This window comes from Neomonachus schauinslandi, chromosome 2 (assembly GCF_002201575.2).
Source record: "Neomonachus schauinslandi chromosome 2, ASM220157v2, whole genome shotgun sequence".
Lineage (NCBI taxonomy): Eukaryota > Metazoa > Chordata > Mammalia > Carnivora > Phocidae > Neomonachus > Neomonachus schauinslandi.
In genome coordinates this window covers 121591515-121609474 of record NC_058404.1, presented here as the reverse complement: position 1 = coordinate 121609474, position 17960 = coordinate 121591515, and the positions used below count along the sequence as shown (strand labels likewise).

The following is a 17960-nucleotide window of genomic DNA, read 5'->3' as shown; positions in this document are numbered from 1 at the left end:
AATGCCTCTTGTTTACCCATGACCACTCTTCCCTGTTATCCTTAGAGGCTGAGGTTGTTGTCTACTCTACAAATCAGGGTGAGGGCTAAGGAGCTTTTTGGTTATGGCCATAAGCTGTCTGTGACATCCATTCAGTCCCTGGAACACTGCCATCGCCACACTGATTCCCTAGGGACCCAAATGAGCTTCCTTTTGTGCGCCACCTTGGGGTCAGGTGGGAACATCCATCTTAGGACAATTCAATCAAGATCCTTCTACTGCCCAATCTCACTGTGCTACAATTTTTACTCGTACTACCACTCCTTCCCTCATGTGAAATAAGATGAAGTCTTCATGCTTCAGGCATTCTCCGAAAACAAATATGCTTCTCCTGTCCAGAGCTTTGCTTCTGAGATAGGAGAGCAGGACCCCCTTGTCTCATCTACTTGGCTTGCTTTTCTTCAGCCAGGCTAGAAGGACAGGCTTTCCAGCCTTCTTTACGTCATACCCTGGGTTTTGTCGTCAGAGACACCAGTCCTGGCTCTCTGTGTGCTTCAAGTGGTGCTTTGTGATTTAGACTTCTCTCTTTCTCCTGACGGTCTGCCCTTCAAGTCCACGCTCTCCCCTCAAGAGGTCTAGAAAGTCGGCTCTGAGATTCAAAGCTGATCAATCATGTCCTTGAGGCTATTTCCTCTCCTGCAGCAATAACCCAGGGCTCAAATTGCTGAAGAAAAGCTGAAAGGACTTCAAAGGGGAAATTAAGAACATTGTTTTAATATTTACAAAATAATGTCCACTGTGTTACATTAATTTACCAATGTTTGTTTAACTACAAAACCCTTACTTTCCCCCCTGCACCATATTTAGCAGTGGACAAACTTGTGGTCTTTCAAGGCAAGACAGAAGAAAAGCAGAAATCAGAGGATTAAAGAGATTTGAAGTAGTTGGAATTTAGACACAAGGAGTGAGATTGAGATTCTCTGAGAGCGGTTGCGCCGAGGGTTACTGCTGTAGAAATGGAAGTATTCCTGAGCATTTTCTGATGTTGCTTCAGAGCATAAATATCTCCATTTTAAAGGATTATTAGTAAAAGGACTACTTGCAATCCAACACATATCGGTCTTACCCAATGGTATATACAGAATATACAGAATAATTAGGATATAATTTAGAATGTTGCCAGGTAGAATTTCTTTAAAATTTCAACATTTGCTTTGAGACCACCTTAAATGAACTAGGCTGCTGGAGTCAGTCTGTCTGGAGTTGAGCCCTAGACCGTATTCCAAGGGCACATGAGAACTTCAGTTTTCTGATCTATTAAATGAGGATTATAGCAGTCAACATTTATTGAATGTTTTTGTATGCCAGACACGCTTCTAAGCATGGGCACATTAACTTACGTAATCAGTAAATAACCTCAGGACATATTATTAGAATCTGTTTGCAGATGACAAAACTGGGTCTCTAAGAGATTAAAAGACTTGTGCACGATCATATATAGTTAGCTAGAGGTGAAGGTGGGGTTAGAGCCTGGGCAGTGTGACTCAAGATCTGAATGATAATAGCTAACACCCTTGGACATACTCTATGCCAGGCACTGATCTAAGAACCCCATATTCCCTGGGATAGGAACTACCTTTATCCATTTTACTGATTAGAAAACTGAGCACAGAGAGGTTAAGTATCTTGATCAAGCTGTCATGGCCATTAAGTATGGAGCCAGGTCCACCCAGTCTGGCTTCAGTTTGTGCTCTCAGTCTCCATGCTATACTGTCCCCACTCCTAACTGAGATGTTTTATCTCTTACTCTGACAACTGTGTGCCAAAACTTTAATGTTCTGCTCATTGTTATTTCCTTGGATATTTTATTTTATTTTTTATTTTTTATTCTTTTGGGCATACGAAAATTTATTATTGTCACTTGTTCACCATCCAAACTTATGCTCTTGGGCCTTCCTTCTTGCCTTCGTATAAGGCCAAAAAAGAGACACTGGCTATTTTGACAACCTTAAGGTGAACTCCAGGAAGGTCACTGACAGCATGACCTTTGTGACCAAATCCGGTGACCAGAACTTCATCATTTTCCTCAATAAAATTCAAACAACCATCGTTGGGTATGAAGGCTGTGCCCAAACGGGCTTTCTTGTACTGTTTATCATGCCACTTCTGATCTCATCAGTGGCTCCGGAGCTCCCTGGAAGTAGGAAGACCGCGACACTTGTCCATCCCTCTCAGCGCCACGGGCCAGAGCAAAAAAGAGAAGCAGTGCAGGAAGGAGCCACCTATTTCCTTAAATATTTTTAAAACATGGCTTCTGTTCTAAATGCATTTTGCTTCTGCTAAGGGGTTAAGAGACAGGTTTCAGAATCGGAACGTAAGTTCAAAACCAATTCTCTTGGCTCTTCGACCACTAGTAAATTGTTTAACTGCGTTAAACCTCCATTCCCTCATTTGAATGGAGATAGCAATTTCTCCCCTGTAGGACTGCCTGGTGATTGAGTTGAGCAGCGAAAGGCAAAGCCTCCAAAACAGCACTCGCCCTCTAAGGCACTCTGCTTGCGCTACGTATTTCTATCACACTATTATTATCCTAATAATTTTAAGAAAGGGTAATTTCGTCTCTTGACTTGAAGTCATAAACAGGTGGTCATTACGTTTCTAAGTCCATTTTCTTTTGTATGAGTGAATCTTGTTCTTTTTTCTTCCCATTTTCCAATAGTGTTAGTAGCGGCAGAAAGGGGGTTTTGTGGTGCAGCGTTAGGCTGATGCAGATACACGTTTCAGGGGGAATAATGCCTTATCGCTGTGGGTACAAGGGCAGCAGATTTGACAGAGTGACTAGGGGAAAAGGAGACTCAAGTGGAATTTTAAACCAATAAAAAGGGGAAGGGCAAGAGTAAAGAAACAGATTTCAAAACTGATGTGAATGTAAGAGCAAACAGAATCAGAACAATGAGAACTGCCTTGACTTTTGCAAGCCAACTTTTGAAATGATAAAAAGATTGAATCTTAGAGTTTGAGAGGATCTGATAAGCCCAAGGGAGTCCAGCGCCCACTGCGGGAATCGCATCCACAGCCTCTCTGCTGCACGGCCCCCTCAGCCTGTCTTGTTGAAGAGAAGGGTCTCCCGTCTTTGTGACGCATCCTGAGGCAGTTCCGGGGGCTACAAGGTACTCTGTTGGTCTGAAGGAGATGCCCTTTCACAAAATCTACCATTCTCAGAAAGATCACATAATTGTTCTTACTTCTTGAAAGTCCTTCAAATATTCAGAGACAGTCCTTTCTTCAAATTAAACAACCTTTCTCTTAACTGATCACTCTGGGTTGCCAGTGTTTCCCTCAGAATGTAGAGCACAGAACAGACCTGATTAACAAGTACTTTTTCATGCAGATTGTTGTCAAACCAGATCTGTCCCCTACTGCCATGAAGATTTATTTTTATTTTTCTATTTTTTTATTTTTTTTTTTAGATTTTATTTATTTGACAGAGAGAGACAACAGCGAGAGCGGGAACACAAGCAGGGGGAGTGGGAGAGGGAGAAGCAGGCTTCCCACGGAGAAGGGAGCCCGATGTGGGACTCGATCCCAGGACCCTGGGATCATGACCTGAGCTGAAGGCAGACGCTTAACGACTGAGCCACCCAGGCGCCCTGAAGATTTATTTTTAACCTAAAAGAAGATTTTATGAATATCTGAATGAGGATTTGAACTGAGACCCGTATGATTTCAAAGATAGGCTATTCCTAGCACCATGTTATTCCACTATAACAGACATTCTATGCACAGGAAACTGATTTTTCCCAAATACCCCATGTTCCTCACCATAATTATCCACACATGGTCACTTCTGCCTGTAATGCTTTTACACATTTTTGTCCTGGTAAATTTTAACTCAACTGTCTATATGCAGGACTCTACCTTTTGCTCTCTAGGCTCCCTGACACCCGACAGACATTCTTACTTCCCCAGACCATACTACAGACCTCATACACATCTATGGAGAAGAAAGTGACCACAAGGGTCCAGGTATTGTCATTTTTAAGTCTGCTTGATTTACTTTAAAAAATTTAAACCCACAGAGGACTGACCATGTCAGTCATGTCTTTGAACCAAAGATATTTGAGCCAAATATTCTTGCAGAATTTGTTCATTTAAAATGGTGCTGGAACTATTTCAGGTACAGATGGCTAGTTTTCCGCAGAACTCAATTTTATTTTTTAAATAATAGAAACAACATAGGTTGCCTTTGGTGTTCGGTGCTTCTGGACATTTTTAAGCAAAAAAACATTTTAGAAGTTTTTCACTTTTTAAAAGATTAGGGAGCTTGCTTTCCATCAAGTCATGTTTTATTATTTATTTTCTCACTGTAATTAATCACAGAGATGAGTATTTTACTTAATAATATTTAGCAGACACATTTACCAAGGCTAACTAACATTTCTGCTGAGAACTTCCCTGAGGATTTTCTCGTTTCTGAGTTTTGAGGACAGTAACACTGCATGATACCTAATGACCGAGAGGATTAATTTACATTATATTTAGAAACATAACCTCCCACATGTTACTACATTCAAGTGCTAGCCAACAGTTTTAGCCTTTGCAAAGACAGCTTTATTTTCTTTACCTAACGTGCAGAAACACTACGTAGGTATCTTGTTTGGTTTGGTTTGGTTATTATGATTATTTTTCAAATCATCATTTTATTTTGAACAATGCTACCGTGATTCTGTTTTTTCCTATTTATGATAATAGCACGACCTGCCTTAACACACTGATTAAACTCTATGCTTTTCACGCTTTATTTTCTCAAGAATATAAATTGATAAAATCTGCGAAGTGCAAGGAAAACGTCTTGATGTAGTTAAACATCAGAAAATTCAATATATTTACTCAGAGCATGTACTGATGTAACGTGACGCAAGTCATGTAAAAATAGATAGTAGTAGCAGTTTACTCTTCAGCACCCATTTATCAGTCATAGGAGAGCATCCAAAAGTTCTGTTGAAGTACTTGAATTTCCTGTCCTTATTCTTAACTTTGCTTTGAAATTTGAGAAAGAACAGTCTTGCAGCTGCCGTCCAAAGCGCTACCAAGGAAGACATATGTTTAAAGCAAAGAATGGTGCTAGATTCTTATTGAGAAGGACACGCAGGGCCTGGTAACCTCATGAATAGTTAATGACAACAAAGCATGGAGATCGTTGAGTGATGTTTAGACTCAGGAAATTAGAGAATCAGAGAATCGTAATGACCGAAGGGGACCTCTCTCCACATTTATTAAGATCATTTGAGGTGGTAACTCAAACGCCCTCCAGGTCGGTGACATAAACTAGCGATGCGTCAGGTGGGGACGCGGGCCCGCTGTATCACACATTCCCATCTACGGGAAGAGCGATCCATTCAGGGAACGTGTGCTGCTACTCTAAGGGAATGCAGTCTTTGCTGCACATCATGGGATTCTTCCAGAAAAGACAGAAATCTGGATTTTAACATGAAAGTTTCTGGGCCACTTTGCACAACTGTACAAATTGTGAAAGTACAGTACACATACGCAGCAGCACACATTATGCCTATTTGTGAACCAAACAAAATATTGCACAAGCGTTAAATTTGACCCACTGGTAGGCAGTTTGCCGCTTCTGGCTTACACTGTTAGAAAGTTTTTTGTTATTATTGAAATGAGATCTGTTTTTCAGTAGCTTTGATTCCGTGGTTCTTAAGGTCATGTCGAACAAATGTAATTTTTACACACACACACACACACACACACCAGTGTTTCAAATATTTGAAGCCAGTTATATTTCTTTTCTTAAATTTAGGGTCTGGAGAGCCGGTCAAAGAAATACATTGTTAGTCTGTTCTGAACGAATGGTAATGAACATAGGCTGAGTCCTAGTGCTCACTTCTTCCCCATCTGAATGGTAACAGTTACTTTAATAATTCATTCTAGGGGCGCCTGGGTGGCTCAGTTGGTTAAGCAACTGCCTTCGGCTCAGGTCATGATCCTGGAGTCCCAGGATCGAGTCCCGCATTGGGCTCCCTGCTCAGCAGGGAGCCTGCTTCTCCCTCTGACCCTCCTCCCTCTCATGCTCTCTCTCTATCATTCTCTCTCTCTCTCAATAATAAATAAATAAAAATCTTTAAAAAAAATAATTCATTCTAGAATTTTGCCTTAAATCAAAGTCAAGACAGCTGGTCTATTGCTGGGAGACTCTGTCAATCTCTGGTCTACTCAGTGAAGAGTTCTAAAGGTCTGCCACCTGTGGGCTCCTTCCTGCCAAGTCCTTGAACCCATGAGAGCATAGCTGGCAGGGTATTCGGTGAGTGGGATCCTAAAATAGTCTGTTGTGTTCGCACCTGGTGTTGAGGGAACTTGGAGGGAATTTAGCCCCTTGGTGACTTTATGAGCTTTAGACTATATCCTCTCTCACTAATTCCCTCTGTGTGTGTGGCCGGTATCTATTAGGCTGCAAGGACATGCTTAAAAACAAGTAATAAAGACTACTAAGTTTGTGGTGTGCACAGTTCTCTCTATACATTAAGTCATTAAATCCTCATAGTAGCTCTATGAGGTGTTAGTCTTGCTTTTAATGACAAGGAAACTAAGCACACGAAACTTACCCAAGACTACACAGTTAATTGGTGATAAAGCATGGATTCAGACCGACGTGTTTGGTCCCAGGATGTGTACATCTTCCTTCCTATATAGTTCAGACTAGGTCTCTGGGTCTTCAATACCAATTTAAATTCTTTCACAGACTGGAACTGGGCGGTGAAAAATACCAACTTTGATAGAGACTTTGATCTACTCGCTGCCCTGTGTCTGGCCCTCAGCCAGCCTGACCTCCCAGGAGCTTCACACCACCTCTATACCAGCCCACAGACTGTGGTAAACACTTCAGGGTGTCCATACATGGCCATGGAGGTCTTGTTGCTTGATGCTAACCTGCCTGGATGCCTCCTGTCTTCATCTAATATTGAACTCCAGGCTCTACAGTTCCTGGGGACCCTGAGTGCAGAACTTGGGGTTTGTACTTGGTCCCCTCTATGTTTGAACCTTGATCTAACTTGACTTGAGTGTTTAATGACTCATTTTGGCCTGGCGCTGCTGAACCCCAAACTGACATAGGTTTGCATTTGGCTTCCACCACTTAATGGCTATGAGACTTTGAACAAGTGAAATATCTCTTCAAGGTTTACCCCTTAGCAAAATGGAGAAATTATTTATTGGATCAAAAGGATTAACAAGTAACATACATAAAATGGTCTAGTACAGTGTATGACACAAAAGTCTTCAAAGATACTTCTTATTATGATAATTTTTATTAGGAAGTAGCAACTGAGTAACTCCCAACCAGACCTTTAAAATCTCAGATCAGCTTTTACCCTAAGCCTCAGGTGGTTGCCCAGGAAAAGATGAAAACACCTGTGATCTTTGAATATTTGGCAACTCCAAGTTTAAAAAACTGGGCCCTAACATGTCCTTACCCATGAGAAAAATTGATGAGACATGAGTTTATCAGGAATGATTAATTGGAATGGTCATTTACAGTATGTATGCAATGAAAGAAACATAATTTTATTGTACATTTTTAAGCTACCGTTTTATAAAGAAATTCCGAATGATTATGCTTATATTTATCTGACTTTTCTTTTTTTTTAGCTCTGTGATACAATCTATCCTCTGTTGGGGGGTTCAAATGAACTTGACTTTAAAAAAAACTCTTTTATTGGAATAATTGGAAAACGTGGAAAAGTTTAAAGAAAATAAAAATTACCTATAATTGCATAAATCAGAGATAATGCAGATAACATTTTGGTGTGTATCCTTCTAGTCTTTTTTCTTTGTAATTGTAAAGTAAATAAAGATAAAATAAGAGGAAATACAGATAAGAATTTCTCAAGTTGTTAAATTGGCTATGAAAAATAGACTTTATTTTATTTATTTTTTTAAAGATTTATTTATTTATTAGAGAGAGAGAGAGAGAGTGAACGTGTCTAAGCAGGGGGCGGGGTGGGGAGGGGCAGAGGGAGAGGGAGAGAAACTCAAGCGGACTTCGGGCTGAGCATGCAGCCTGAGAGGGCTCCATCTCAGGACCCTGAGATCAGACCTGAGCCAAAACCAAGAGTTGGTCACTTTAACCGACGATGCCACTCAGGCACCTCTGAAAACAGATTTTAAATGATGGTATATGAATCCCATTTTATGAGTATATGGACATATCATATTTAATTAACAAGTTACCTGATAAAATTCCAATTTTTACTTCTATAGAATGAGTCTCTTTAAAGGATATAGCATTTCTCTCCCTTTCAGCACGTGAATCCTCTCTCTATGTTGAGGGACCCACCTACATACACACACCATAGAAGCTGAAAGATACGGCAGACATTTGATTTCCCAGCCTCCTTTGCAGCTAGTGCATGGGCTCTCCTAGACCTTGAATAGAAGGATGGCAGCTGAAGAAGACAGGGTATGCAGAATTTATGTGCTGAGAAGGGTGGCAGCTAGTTCCCCTTGTGGACGGTGGTGGTGGGGCTAGCAGCAGCCTTGGGGATGTCACTGAATTAGAAAATAGGACTATTTCAAGTCTCTTTATCCTTATTTAAACATGCCCTCTGAAAGGCTAATTTAGCTTGCATTCCTGCAGCCATGAGCATATCCAATCAAAGTCCTTTACTTTTAAAACGTGTTTCCATGTGACACATTATCGCAAAAGCTACTGTTAAATAGGGGAGGGAGGTCATATAATGTGGAATTTGGTCCAGTCATGAGCAATTTCACCACAGTGTCCAACAAGTAACAAAAACTGAGTGCAAGTTCCAGGAACAGAGCGAAAGGCAGCAAACCCCTGAATACAGGGCTGTGTACGGGGTGCATTCACCTCCTGGGCTTCTTCGGGCGTCAATCGGGCCACATACTCTGTCTTCAAAGTGCATATGACATGGTTCTCCCACATTATTTTATGGATTTGGTCCTCATCTCCATGACTGGACAATCTAATCCTCCCTCACACACCCTTTCGTTAAGCTAGCTTTCACTTTTTTCAATGGCAGAATCCTGTATTTACTGTAGTGCGTGTTGTTGTTTTTTACTTGTGTAGCTTTTCGTGTATTTGTTTAATTAGAATTGTTATTGTTTTTTGTTAGTGATGTGGTTCCATTACACGGTTTTGCATGCCCTTCTCTGATCCTCTTTTTTTTTTTTTTGTCCTGTGAACTCTGTTATTTTTGGAGTACGGCTCAGCAGGAAAGGTTTCTTAAAAACGCTACATCGAGCTCCAGCAGAAGCATGGGAAATGCCCTCACTTGCCCAGTCACATCAAATCCCAGAGAGACTTGTTAAACACAGATTTCAGAACCCACTCAGATCTGATCAGGAACCTCCAGGGGATGGCTCCGGCAATCTGTTAACATGCGACCTAGATGATCTTCACCTTATACAAGGTAAGGAGACTGCCATTCTGTGGCCAGCAATAGTCAAGAGTGTTTTGTGTGTTGTTCCCCCCCCCCACATTAACATGGTATTGCCCTTAATTAAAGGCTCTCTGTTAAAAATAATTAGCTACAACTCTACCACCTTTATGACTTAAATCGTCTAGGTGTCTAGTGTTTCCTAGGCTGTCGGTTTTATTTCCAGTAGTTCTTTTTTTTTTTTTAAGATTTTATTTATTTATTTGAGAGAGAGAGAGAGACAGAGATAGCGACAGAGAGCTCTAGCGCAGAGGAGAGAGAGAGAAGCAGGCTCCCCGCTCAATCCCAGGACGCTGAGATCAGGACCTGAGCTGATGGTAGATGCTTCAGCGACTGAGCCACCCAGGCGCCCCTGTAGTAGTTCTTTTAAGGCAAGTCTTCTCAGACTTCATTTCATCCATTCACACCAGTGATGAAACCCAAACAGCCTGCATAAAGGACCTGCTCATATATTTATTGTATAATATACTAATTATCAACTATGGTATAATAAAAGCTTTCTAAATAATACAGATAGGATAATTGAAGTTTTAAACTGCTTTGTAAATACTAAGTGCAAATCTTGTGAAGGTGGGGTTCCAATGAAGGGTAGGATGAACCAGGTGATGGGGGAAAGGTACTTGTCAAAGTTAAAGAAGTTTTAAATGCAATTAAATAGAAAGACACCTTATGTTTAGAGGTCATTTCTGTTTGCTTGTTTTAAGCACTTTTTGTTTGCTTGCTTGATCTAGTCCTGAATTTTTAAAAGAGGGAATTTGTTTTGTTTATTTTTCCTGCTTGCGCTAAAGTATAGAAAAGACACATTGTAAGACTGTCATAAAAGACTTATTATAAACTATGTAATTTGTTGTAATGCTCAGTAAACTCAGAGTAATAAAGATAAACCACCACATAATGGCAGTCCTTGAATTCCAGAAATACTTTTCTTCCAAAACAACCTTGTTCATTGCTCTTCTAGTTAACAACTCTGAGGCTGGAAATCCCTAGTTTATATCAACATTCCCCCAGATTTATTGTCACTTTCTCTGCTTGTTAAAGGGAAACACAACATATACCAGTCTGTGAGCAATGAGAAATAGTTGTTTTAAATTGATAACACTCTACTTTCTCCAACGATTCAGATTCAAATGTTGATGGATGGAAGGATTGGAGTGCACAGCAGTTTGGGTTGATTGTCATGAAGAACTAAAGCAATACCTTTCAGGGCTTTGAACCAAGAACAGTCTTGAACTTGGGCTCTCCTAGTGCACACCAGTATTTCTATAACTCCAGCAGTAAAATACTCTTTGCCCCCACAGGAACTGGAAGAGAACATCTGCGATGATGCTGTACACAATAATATGTTATTTTGGCCTTTTCTTCAACTGGGCCCTTTCACATTTGGAGAATGGATTTAAAAAAAAACAAAACAAAACAGTTTTCTCATGACCTTGTTGGCTTTTTTTTATTATACCTGGGATCATAAGTGAAGCAGTCTAGGGCATACAAAAGTTTAGAGAGCTGATCCTGCCACTTGGGGAGTTATTCTTATGTTATTTTCAGTGGGTCAGGTCAGAATTTTCCAGGTGTTCTCTCCACCTACAACAAATACATGAGACCCTAGCAAAACCCTTCTTCCTGGTAAACACTTCCTTTGTTTAATTTTAGGTACATGATATATTAGTTAGATTTATGTTTGGTGTATCAGAATTATTCCACACGAGCCTGAGAACATTCTATCGCAAGTTTATCCTTTGAGACTGAGGCAGAGTTAAGACCGACAGGAACTCTGATAATTTAGAATTTCAAACATTTTTAGATTGTTCTCCTTTTCAGCATTTCAACAAAACTTATTTCCCAGTTCTGTCTTTCCACATACACCTTTAAAAGGACTGGTTGTTGAAAGGATGCCAGGGGCACCTGGGTGGCTCAGTTTGTTGGGTGTCTGCCTTGGGCTCAGGTCATGATCCTGGGGTCCTGGGCTCGAGTCCCACGTCGGGCTCCCTCCTCAGCGGGCAGTCTGCTTCTCCCTCCCCCTGTTCTTGTGCACACGTTCTCTTTCTCTCTCTCTCTCCCCCTCCCTCTCAAACAAGTGAAATATTAAAAAAGAAAAAGAAAGGATGCCATACCTAGGGGCACCATCTGTGTCCGGGATGCTCATTCCCCAGCTGCTGGTGTTGACAGCTATTAGTTGAGTCCTTCTCAGGCATTGCCCTCACCCTAAGCCATGCCCCTTGGAGCAGCACGCCAATAAAAAGTCACAGCCCTCCACTCAGTTTTCAGAACCAAGCCAATTTCCTACCTAGCACCCATTTACTGAAGGAGAGGTTGAAACTCCTGGAGATAAAACGCCAGCGATGCCCTGACAAGCACATACAATAAGGACATCCCAGTTCTTTCCCAAAGTGACCTATTTACTTGGATTTACTTGGATAGCCGTACAACAGAAAAGGAGCAACACAGAATTTCAAGATGTGTCAGACATGGGATCTGAGTTGACATGGATGATCTGGCACCTAAACATCATTACAACCTCCAAGAAATAAATGAAGTCTCCGCCTAGGTGCAGCTCTGAGTGCAGCCACCAGACTCATGTATGCATCTAGTGGTTACTTCCTCCTTCCCCAGATGTATAATTCCAATGGACACATTTGGTAGTTGGCGCAACGTATTAGAGCTTTGGTCTAGAGAGTAAGAACTACTATAGTGGGAATAGCCATGAATATGTGGACAAGTGCAGCACCCAGGGCCTAAGGACGTGGTGACCAGGGGCTCAGACCTCTCGGCAGTGAGGGTCTGGGTCACTCTGCTGGCGAGTCAACTGACTCGAAGAGGTGATAACAGAGGAAGCAGGGAATCTAGAATGGTAGTAAGGAAGGAATGATGCTCAGTTGTGGCTTTGAGACCACTTGCATCATCAGGGTTGTAGTTTGTCCCACTCATTTTCCTCTGTTGGTTTTCCTGGGAAAGAGATCAAACAGAATCCTGCGAGAGCTGGATCTGGAATTTACTATATGACTCAAGGGGATCTGAGTGGCACATGCAAGGGACTGGGGTGGATGCTGCGACCCTCTTCATGTCTGAGGCTGGCATTGCCCAAGCTGCTGGAAATGCTGCGGGCTGACTGCTCACAGCTGAGTCAGCGCTTCAGCAAGTGCCTTCACCCGAACAGAGCTGCCTTGTCCAAAGTCACACACCCCGTCCTAAGCATCCCGTTTTTAAGGCCTGGTCAGTGGGGGAGGGGATACAGGTGAAACCCTGTGACTTCAGAGAGAACAGTTCTGAAGGGCGTTCAAACTCTCGAGCTTCCTGAGGGGTCAGGTGGGGCCTCTTGTCTTTCGGGAATGTATCAACTGTTCAAGTCTTTCCTTTGCTCAGTTCTACTTCCTTCTCTCTTCCAGAGGTGTTGATGGAGAAGCGTTAACTTCCTGCTGGCAAATCTCTACCTTGGAGTCTATTTCGGGGAATTCTACCTAAGGCAGTTATTAAAACAGAGATGGTGCCAAATGTAAGATCTGTGGTAATCTTATTTTATGGAAGCTTCAGTAAGTCCTCTCATTACCCGGTTTGGGTAATGTTATTACCTTCTACACTGAACACCTGAACACCAGAAGTTCACTGATGCCCTCCTTTTTCTCTTCCTTATAACCAGCCACCAAAGCCAGTTCATTTGTCCTTGTGATGGCTCTTGAACTAATTACTGTCCTCATTATTATTATATTAATATAAATGATTTCTTCTCTAGTTTTGACTTTTCTCCCTTCCCACTTAGGTTACTTCAATCTGTTGTTTACTGACCTCTTGCCTCCTGTCTGTGACTCCTTAATCATTGCATACAATATTGTCTGATTGATTTCCCCCAAATCTGTATTGTAATGTAATAGCACCTACCAATTACAAACATGGAATAGCTCAACTATGCAGAAACTGCATTTCTCAGTGTTGCTTCCCAAAGACCTCTACATTCTGGACTGTGTTGATCTCTTGTTATTCTAATAAGTAGTTATTGGATAATGACAAAGACAAAAATCTAAGTCTTTGCCTTCAAGTTATTCAGAATGATTTCAAATTTTTCCCCATTGCCACATTCTTTCTATGTGCAACCCTCTCCCTCTCTTGAATAAATCTTCTCATGAATATCAATCCTTTAAAAAATATATATAAAATATTCAAGCACACCGAAAAATATAGCACACTGGAAAATAACTGTGTACTGGATTTTAGCAGTTTGCAAACTTATTTTATTTATCTTTAGTTTTTTTAAAAGAGACTTTATTTATTTGAGGAGCGAGAGAGTGCCACAAGTGGGAGGGGCAGAGGGAGAGAGAGAGAGAGAAGCAGATTTCCCGCCGAGCATGACTCTATCCCAGGACCCTGGGATCATGACCCGATCTGAAGGCAGACGCTTAACCGACTGAGCCACCCAGGCGCCCCTATCTTTAGTCTTTGATCAATAATTCATTAGAGACGCTCTTGTGCAGCGTTCTCAAATCTCATTCCACGCTCTCTCTCTGGGGTAACTATTATACTGAATTAGTTTTTATTTTTTACATCTATGTTTTATCCTGTTACTACATATCTATGGCTCCACAAACAATATGTATTATACTATACTAATTATTCTTCCTCTTTTTTTTAGTCAACACAAGATTGCCATTTAGTTAGGTTAAAATATGTACCTCAATTTTTCTTGTATTACCTATTACATCTGTATTTATATTCTTATTTTCATGCCTAGGACTGCTCATAGGTACTTTCTATTTTTCCTTTGTTCATTTTCCCCAGTTTGTCAATGTTATCAGTAGTCTTTTCTGAAAAACTGGGTTTTGGTGGGGTTTTTTTTGTGATCTTATTTTTTCTGTTTTTTAATTCTTTAATTGCTGCTTCTGTATTTATCATTTCCCTCCTTTTAATTTTTGGGATTTCAAATTTTCCTCTTCTAACATCATGGAGATTTAACTCATTGATTTTCACGTTTTCAAGTTTCATTATCATTAAACTCAAAGGCTTTTCTAATTATTTCACCTATGAATTATGTAGAAGTGTGTGTATTTGTGTTTAAATTCCCAAACTTTTGGCAGTTTTGTGGTTATTTTAAGTTTTCTCTATTTATTTCACAGAACAGTCTGTGTTAATTTAAGATTTGCTTTGTGTTATATATAAAATGTGGTAAATGTTGGGGAATGTTTCCTGTATACACGAAAGTAATGTGTATTTACTAAGTTGGAGGTTTATAGTCTATGCATGGTTACTAAACATAATATGTAGTTGTCATTCAAATCTTTCACTTCTTTAATTCTCTTGTAAATTGATCTCTCAATTATTGAGAGAAATGTATTAATAACATTGACTAGGCTTATATTCAATTTACTATCTAATTTTATGAATTTGCACTTATTATTTTGAGGCTATGTTGTTGGGTACACATGTATTACTCAGGATAGAAAAGTCATTTGTTCATTGTGCTTGCTTTCTAACAACTAATGGCAGGCCCAGGTCTCAACACTGGCTTTTGGGAGACAGTCCTCTGTGGGTGGTCATGTTTCTGCACGTCTTGCAAGTAAGGCGGTTCTGGGTTATCTTTTCTTTCTTTCTTTCTTTCTTTTAATTTTATTTACTTATTTGAGAGTGAGAGAGCAAGCGCGCACAAGAGAGTGAGCACGAGTGAGGGGAGGGGCAGAGGCAGAGGGAGAAGCAGACTCCCCACTGAGCAAGGATCCCGACTCAGGGCTCAATCCCAGGACCCTGGGATCATGACCTGAGCCAAAGGCAGATGTTTAACTAACTGAGCCACCCAGGCGCCCCTGGAATATCTTTTCAAAGTATGTTCCTATAGTGAACAACAGTGGAAGATATGTAGTATCTCTCTCTGAAGCAAAGGGCAAGCGTGCCCATTGTAACAGGCTTGGGTTCCCTCAGTTCCAAGTTCCTTTCCTTTAGCTATCCATCTGGGCCCAGCACCACTGCTCCTGTGGGGCATGGCGGATGAGGGGACTGATGCAGGTATGCTGATGCTCATGCTGCTTGCTGGACGTGAGTAATACAGTCCTTTGTCTCTGACCTGAGAGTCTTGAGTCTTACACACGTATCCACAAAACTGTGGCAGGCTAACATGTCACCTCTAAAGTAGGAGAAATCTTAGGTCATCTAGAATCCTTGACACAAGACTCACTTCCCTTCCTGTTAAAACTCATTTGTGCTGAGGCTAATACTTCCTTTGTACTCCACAGTGCCTATTACAGTAACTTCTATTTGATTTATGTGGTAGCTACCTGGAGAATTCTCTGAAACACAATAGCAGTTGACTCAATATCTTTATGCTATTCCTGATAGGACACTGCGAAATGCTCTTTTATACTCACTCTAAAGGGCTTTAGTCTGGAGTTTTGCCTTGAAGCACATTATAAAACTACCCTAATCTTTCCCAGCAAAGTCACACTTGAGCTGTAATTTGATATTTGATTTGAGATTTGACGGGTTTGCCTTTGCATTTTCTTCAGCATGTTCTGAGTAGATTGAAGAAGGTTTTCTTTTTTTATATTTGCAAGTTATTAACTAATATATTTATGTAAATAACTTGACCTAATTATCAGTTCTGGAAATAAGATCAAACCTTAGTTATCCAGATGGCCAAGTTCCTAGGCAGCCTCTTTCAAATAGTCTGCATTTTTCAGCATGCTCTGTCATAATTCCTCATATATTGTGTGCTCAGGCAATAAGAACCATTCTATATTATCTTCTGCAAAGGTAAATGTGTCACAAAATTAATAATATGTAGCCCATGGCCAAATGGTAATGATTTTTGCATTTTATGTTGTTTTTCATTATTTATTCTGTGGCTTCATTCCATGGTGAGAATAATCGAAAGCTGGCTATAATTATTGTTGAAGTTTGTTCAAAATATTTATACTAGGAAAAATTAGTGACCCAAATAAATTATCAGATCCTCCTATTTCTTAGAGCTAGTCTAGGGAAAATATACTTGTTGTAAGTACAGAAAATTCTTAAGTAGAGCTATAGTTTGAACTTCATTTAACTTTTTAAATTACTCATAGCCTTTTAATATTTTTAAATATTTTATTAACTATTAAGTAGGTACAAAAAGAGGTTTACAAAATACATGTGAAGCATAAAGAGTCAGGATTCAACAACATATACATGCTTACTTCCCACATACTTTCCTATCCCTTCGGATATCCTCCACTATCTTAAAAATCTGTGCTTATAAATCCTTGGATTTTTTTAAAAAGATTTATTTATTTATTTTAGAGATGGGGGGAAGGGGCAGAGGAAGATGGAGAGAGAAACTCAAGGAGACACCTCACTGAGCATGGAGCCTGACTTGGGGCTAGATCTCACCACCCTGAGATCCTGACCTGAGCCGAAAACCAAGAGTCAGATGCTTAACCAGTTGAGCCACCCAAGGGTCTCCCTAGATTTTTAAAAAATAGACCACATATATTGGTATCCCTAAACATTTTAGTTTTTTATGTTTTTAATCATTACGTAAACAGAAAAATAGTCCATTTATTCTTTTTTTTTTTTTTAAGATTTATTTATTTGAGAGAGAGAGAGTGGGTGGGGGGAGAGAGGCAGAGGGAGAGGGAGAGATAGAATCCCAAGCAGACTCCCTGCTGATCACAGAGCCCCATGTAGGGCTTGATCTCAGGACGCTGAGATCATGACCTGAGCTGAAATCAAGAATTGGATGCTCAACCCACTGAGCCACCCAAGTGCCCCTGTGCACCCCCCCACCCCACCATTTATTCTTTTGTGATTTCTTTTACATTCAATATTATGTCTTAAAGTTTCATCCAGGTCATTTGAGATTTAAATTCCACTCATTTTCATTGTTGTTTAGAATTCCATTTATGACTATACCACAATTCACCTATTACAGTTCACTACATTTGCAGACATTTGTGTTGTTTCCGTGCTGCTCTTCAAACAGTATGATGCTGAATGGTCAGTCTCCTGGCACATGGGTGTGAGAGTCCAAGGCAGTAGTCTTGAAACTAGGAAATGAGTGCAAGAATATACAAATGTGTTCTCTGGGGGATGTGAGGCATGCATAATTTTTTTTAAAAAGATTTTATTTATTTATTTCATAGAGATCGGGAGAGAGAGTGAGAGAAAGCACAAACAGGGGGAGCAGCAGAGGGAGAGGGAGAAGCAGGCTCCCTGCCCAGCAGGGAGCCCGATGCAGGGCCCAATCCCAGGACCCTGGGATCATGACCCGAGCCAAAGGCGGATGCTTAACCGACTGGACCACCTAGGCGCCCCGGGGCATGCATAATTTTAAGGGAACCGATTTCCGAGCCCTTTGCCTCTATAAACGCTCTTCCTTAAAAACTGATCTCCCTGAGAAGCTACCTGAGGTGTAGGTCTTGATTGTTCCCTTCCTGTGTAAGGACCCCCTTCCCCACTTTCACAAAAGACGGGCCTCTCTCTGTTGGTGAGTCTTACCACAATGCTATATTCTGGGGTCTACCCATCTAACTTGCAAGGTACCAAACAAAAGGACAGTTT

General features: G+C 40.7%; 1 protein-coding gene across 1 annotated transcript; it reads right to left on the bottom strand.

Annotated features, from left to right (window-relative positions):
• Nucleotides 1-1917: 1917 nt before the first annotated feature.
• On the bottom strand, nt 1918-2205 carry LOC110572103 (40S ribosomal protein S23-like). Its single transcript, XM_044912664.1, is given in 1 exon segment — nt 1918-2205. A coding segment is annotated over 1 exon segment (288 nt).
• Between the last annotated feature and the right edge of the window lie 15755 nt (nt 2206-17960).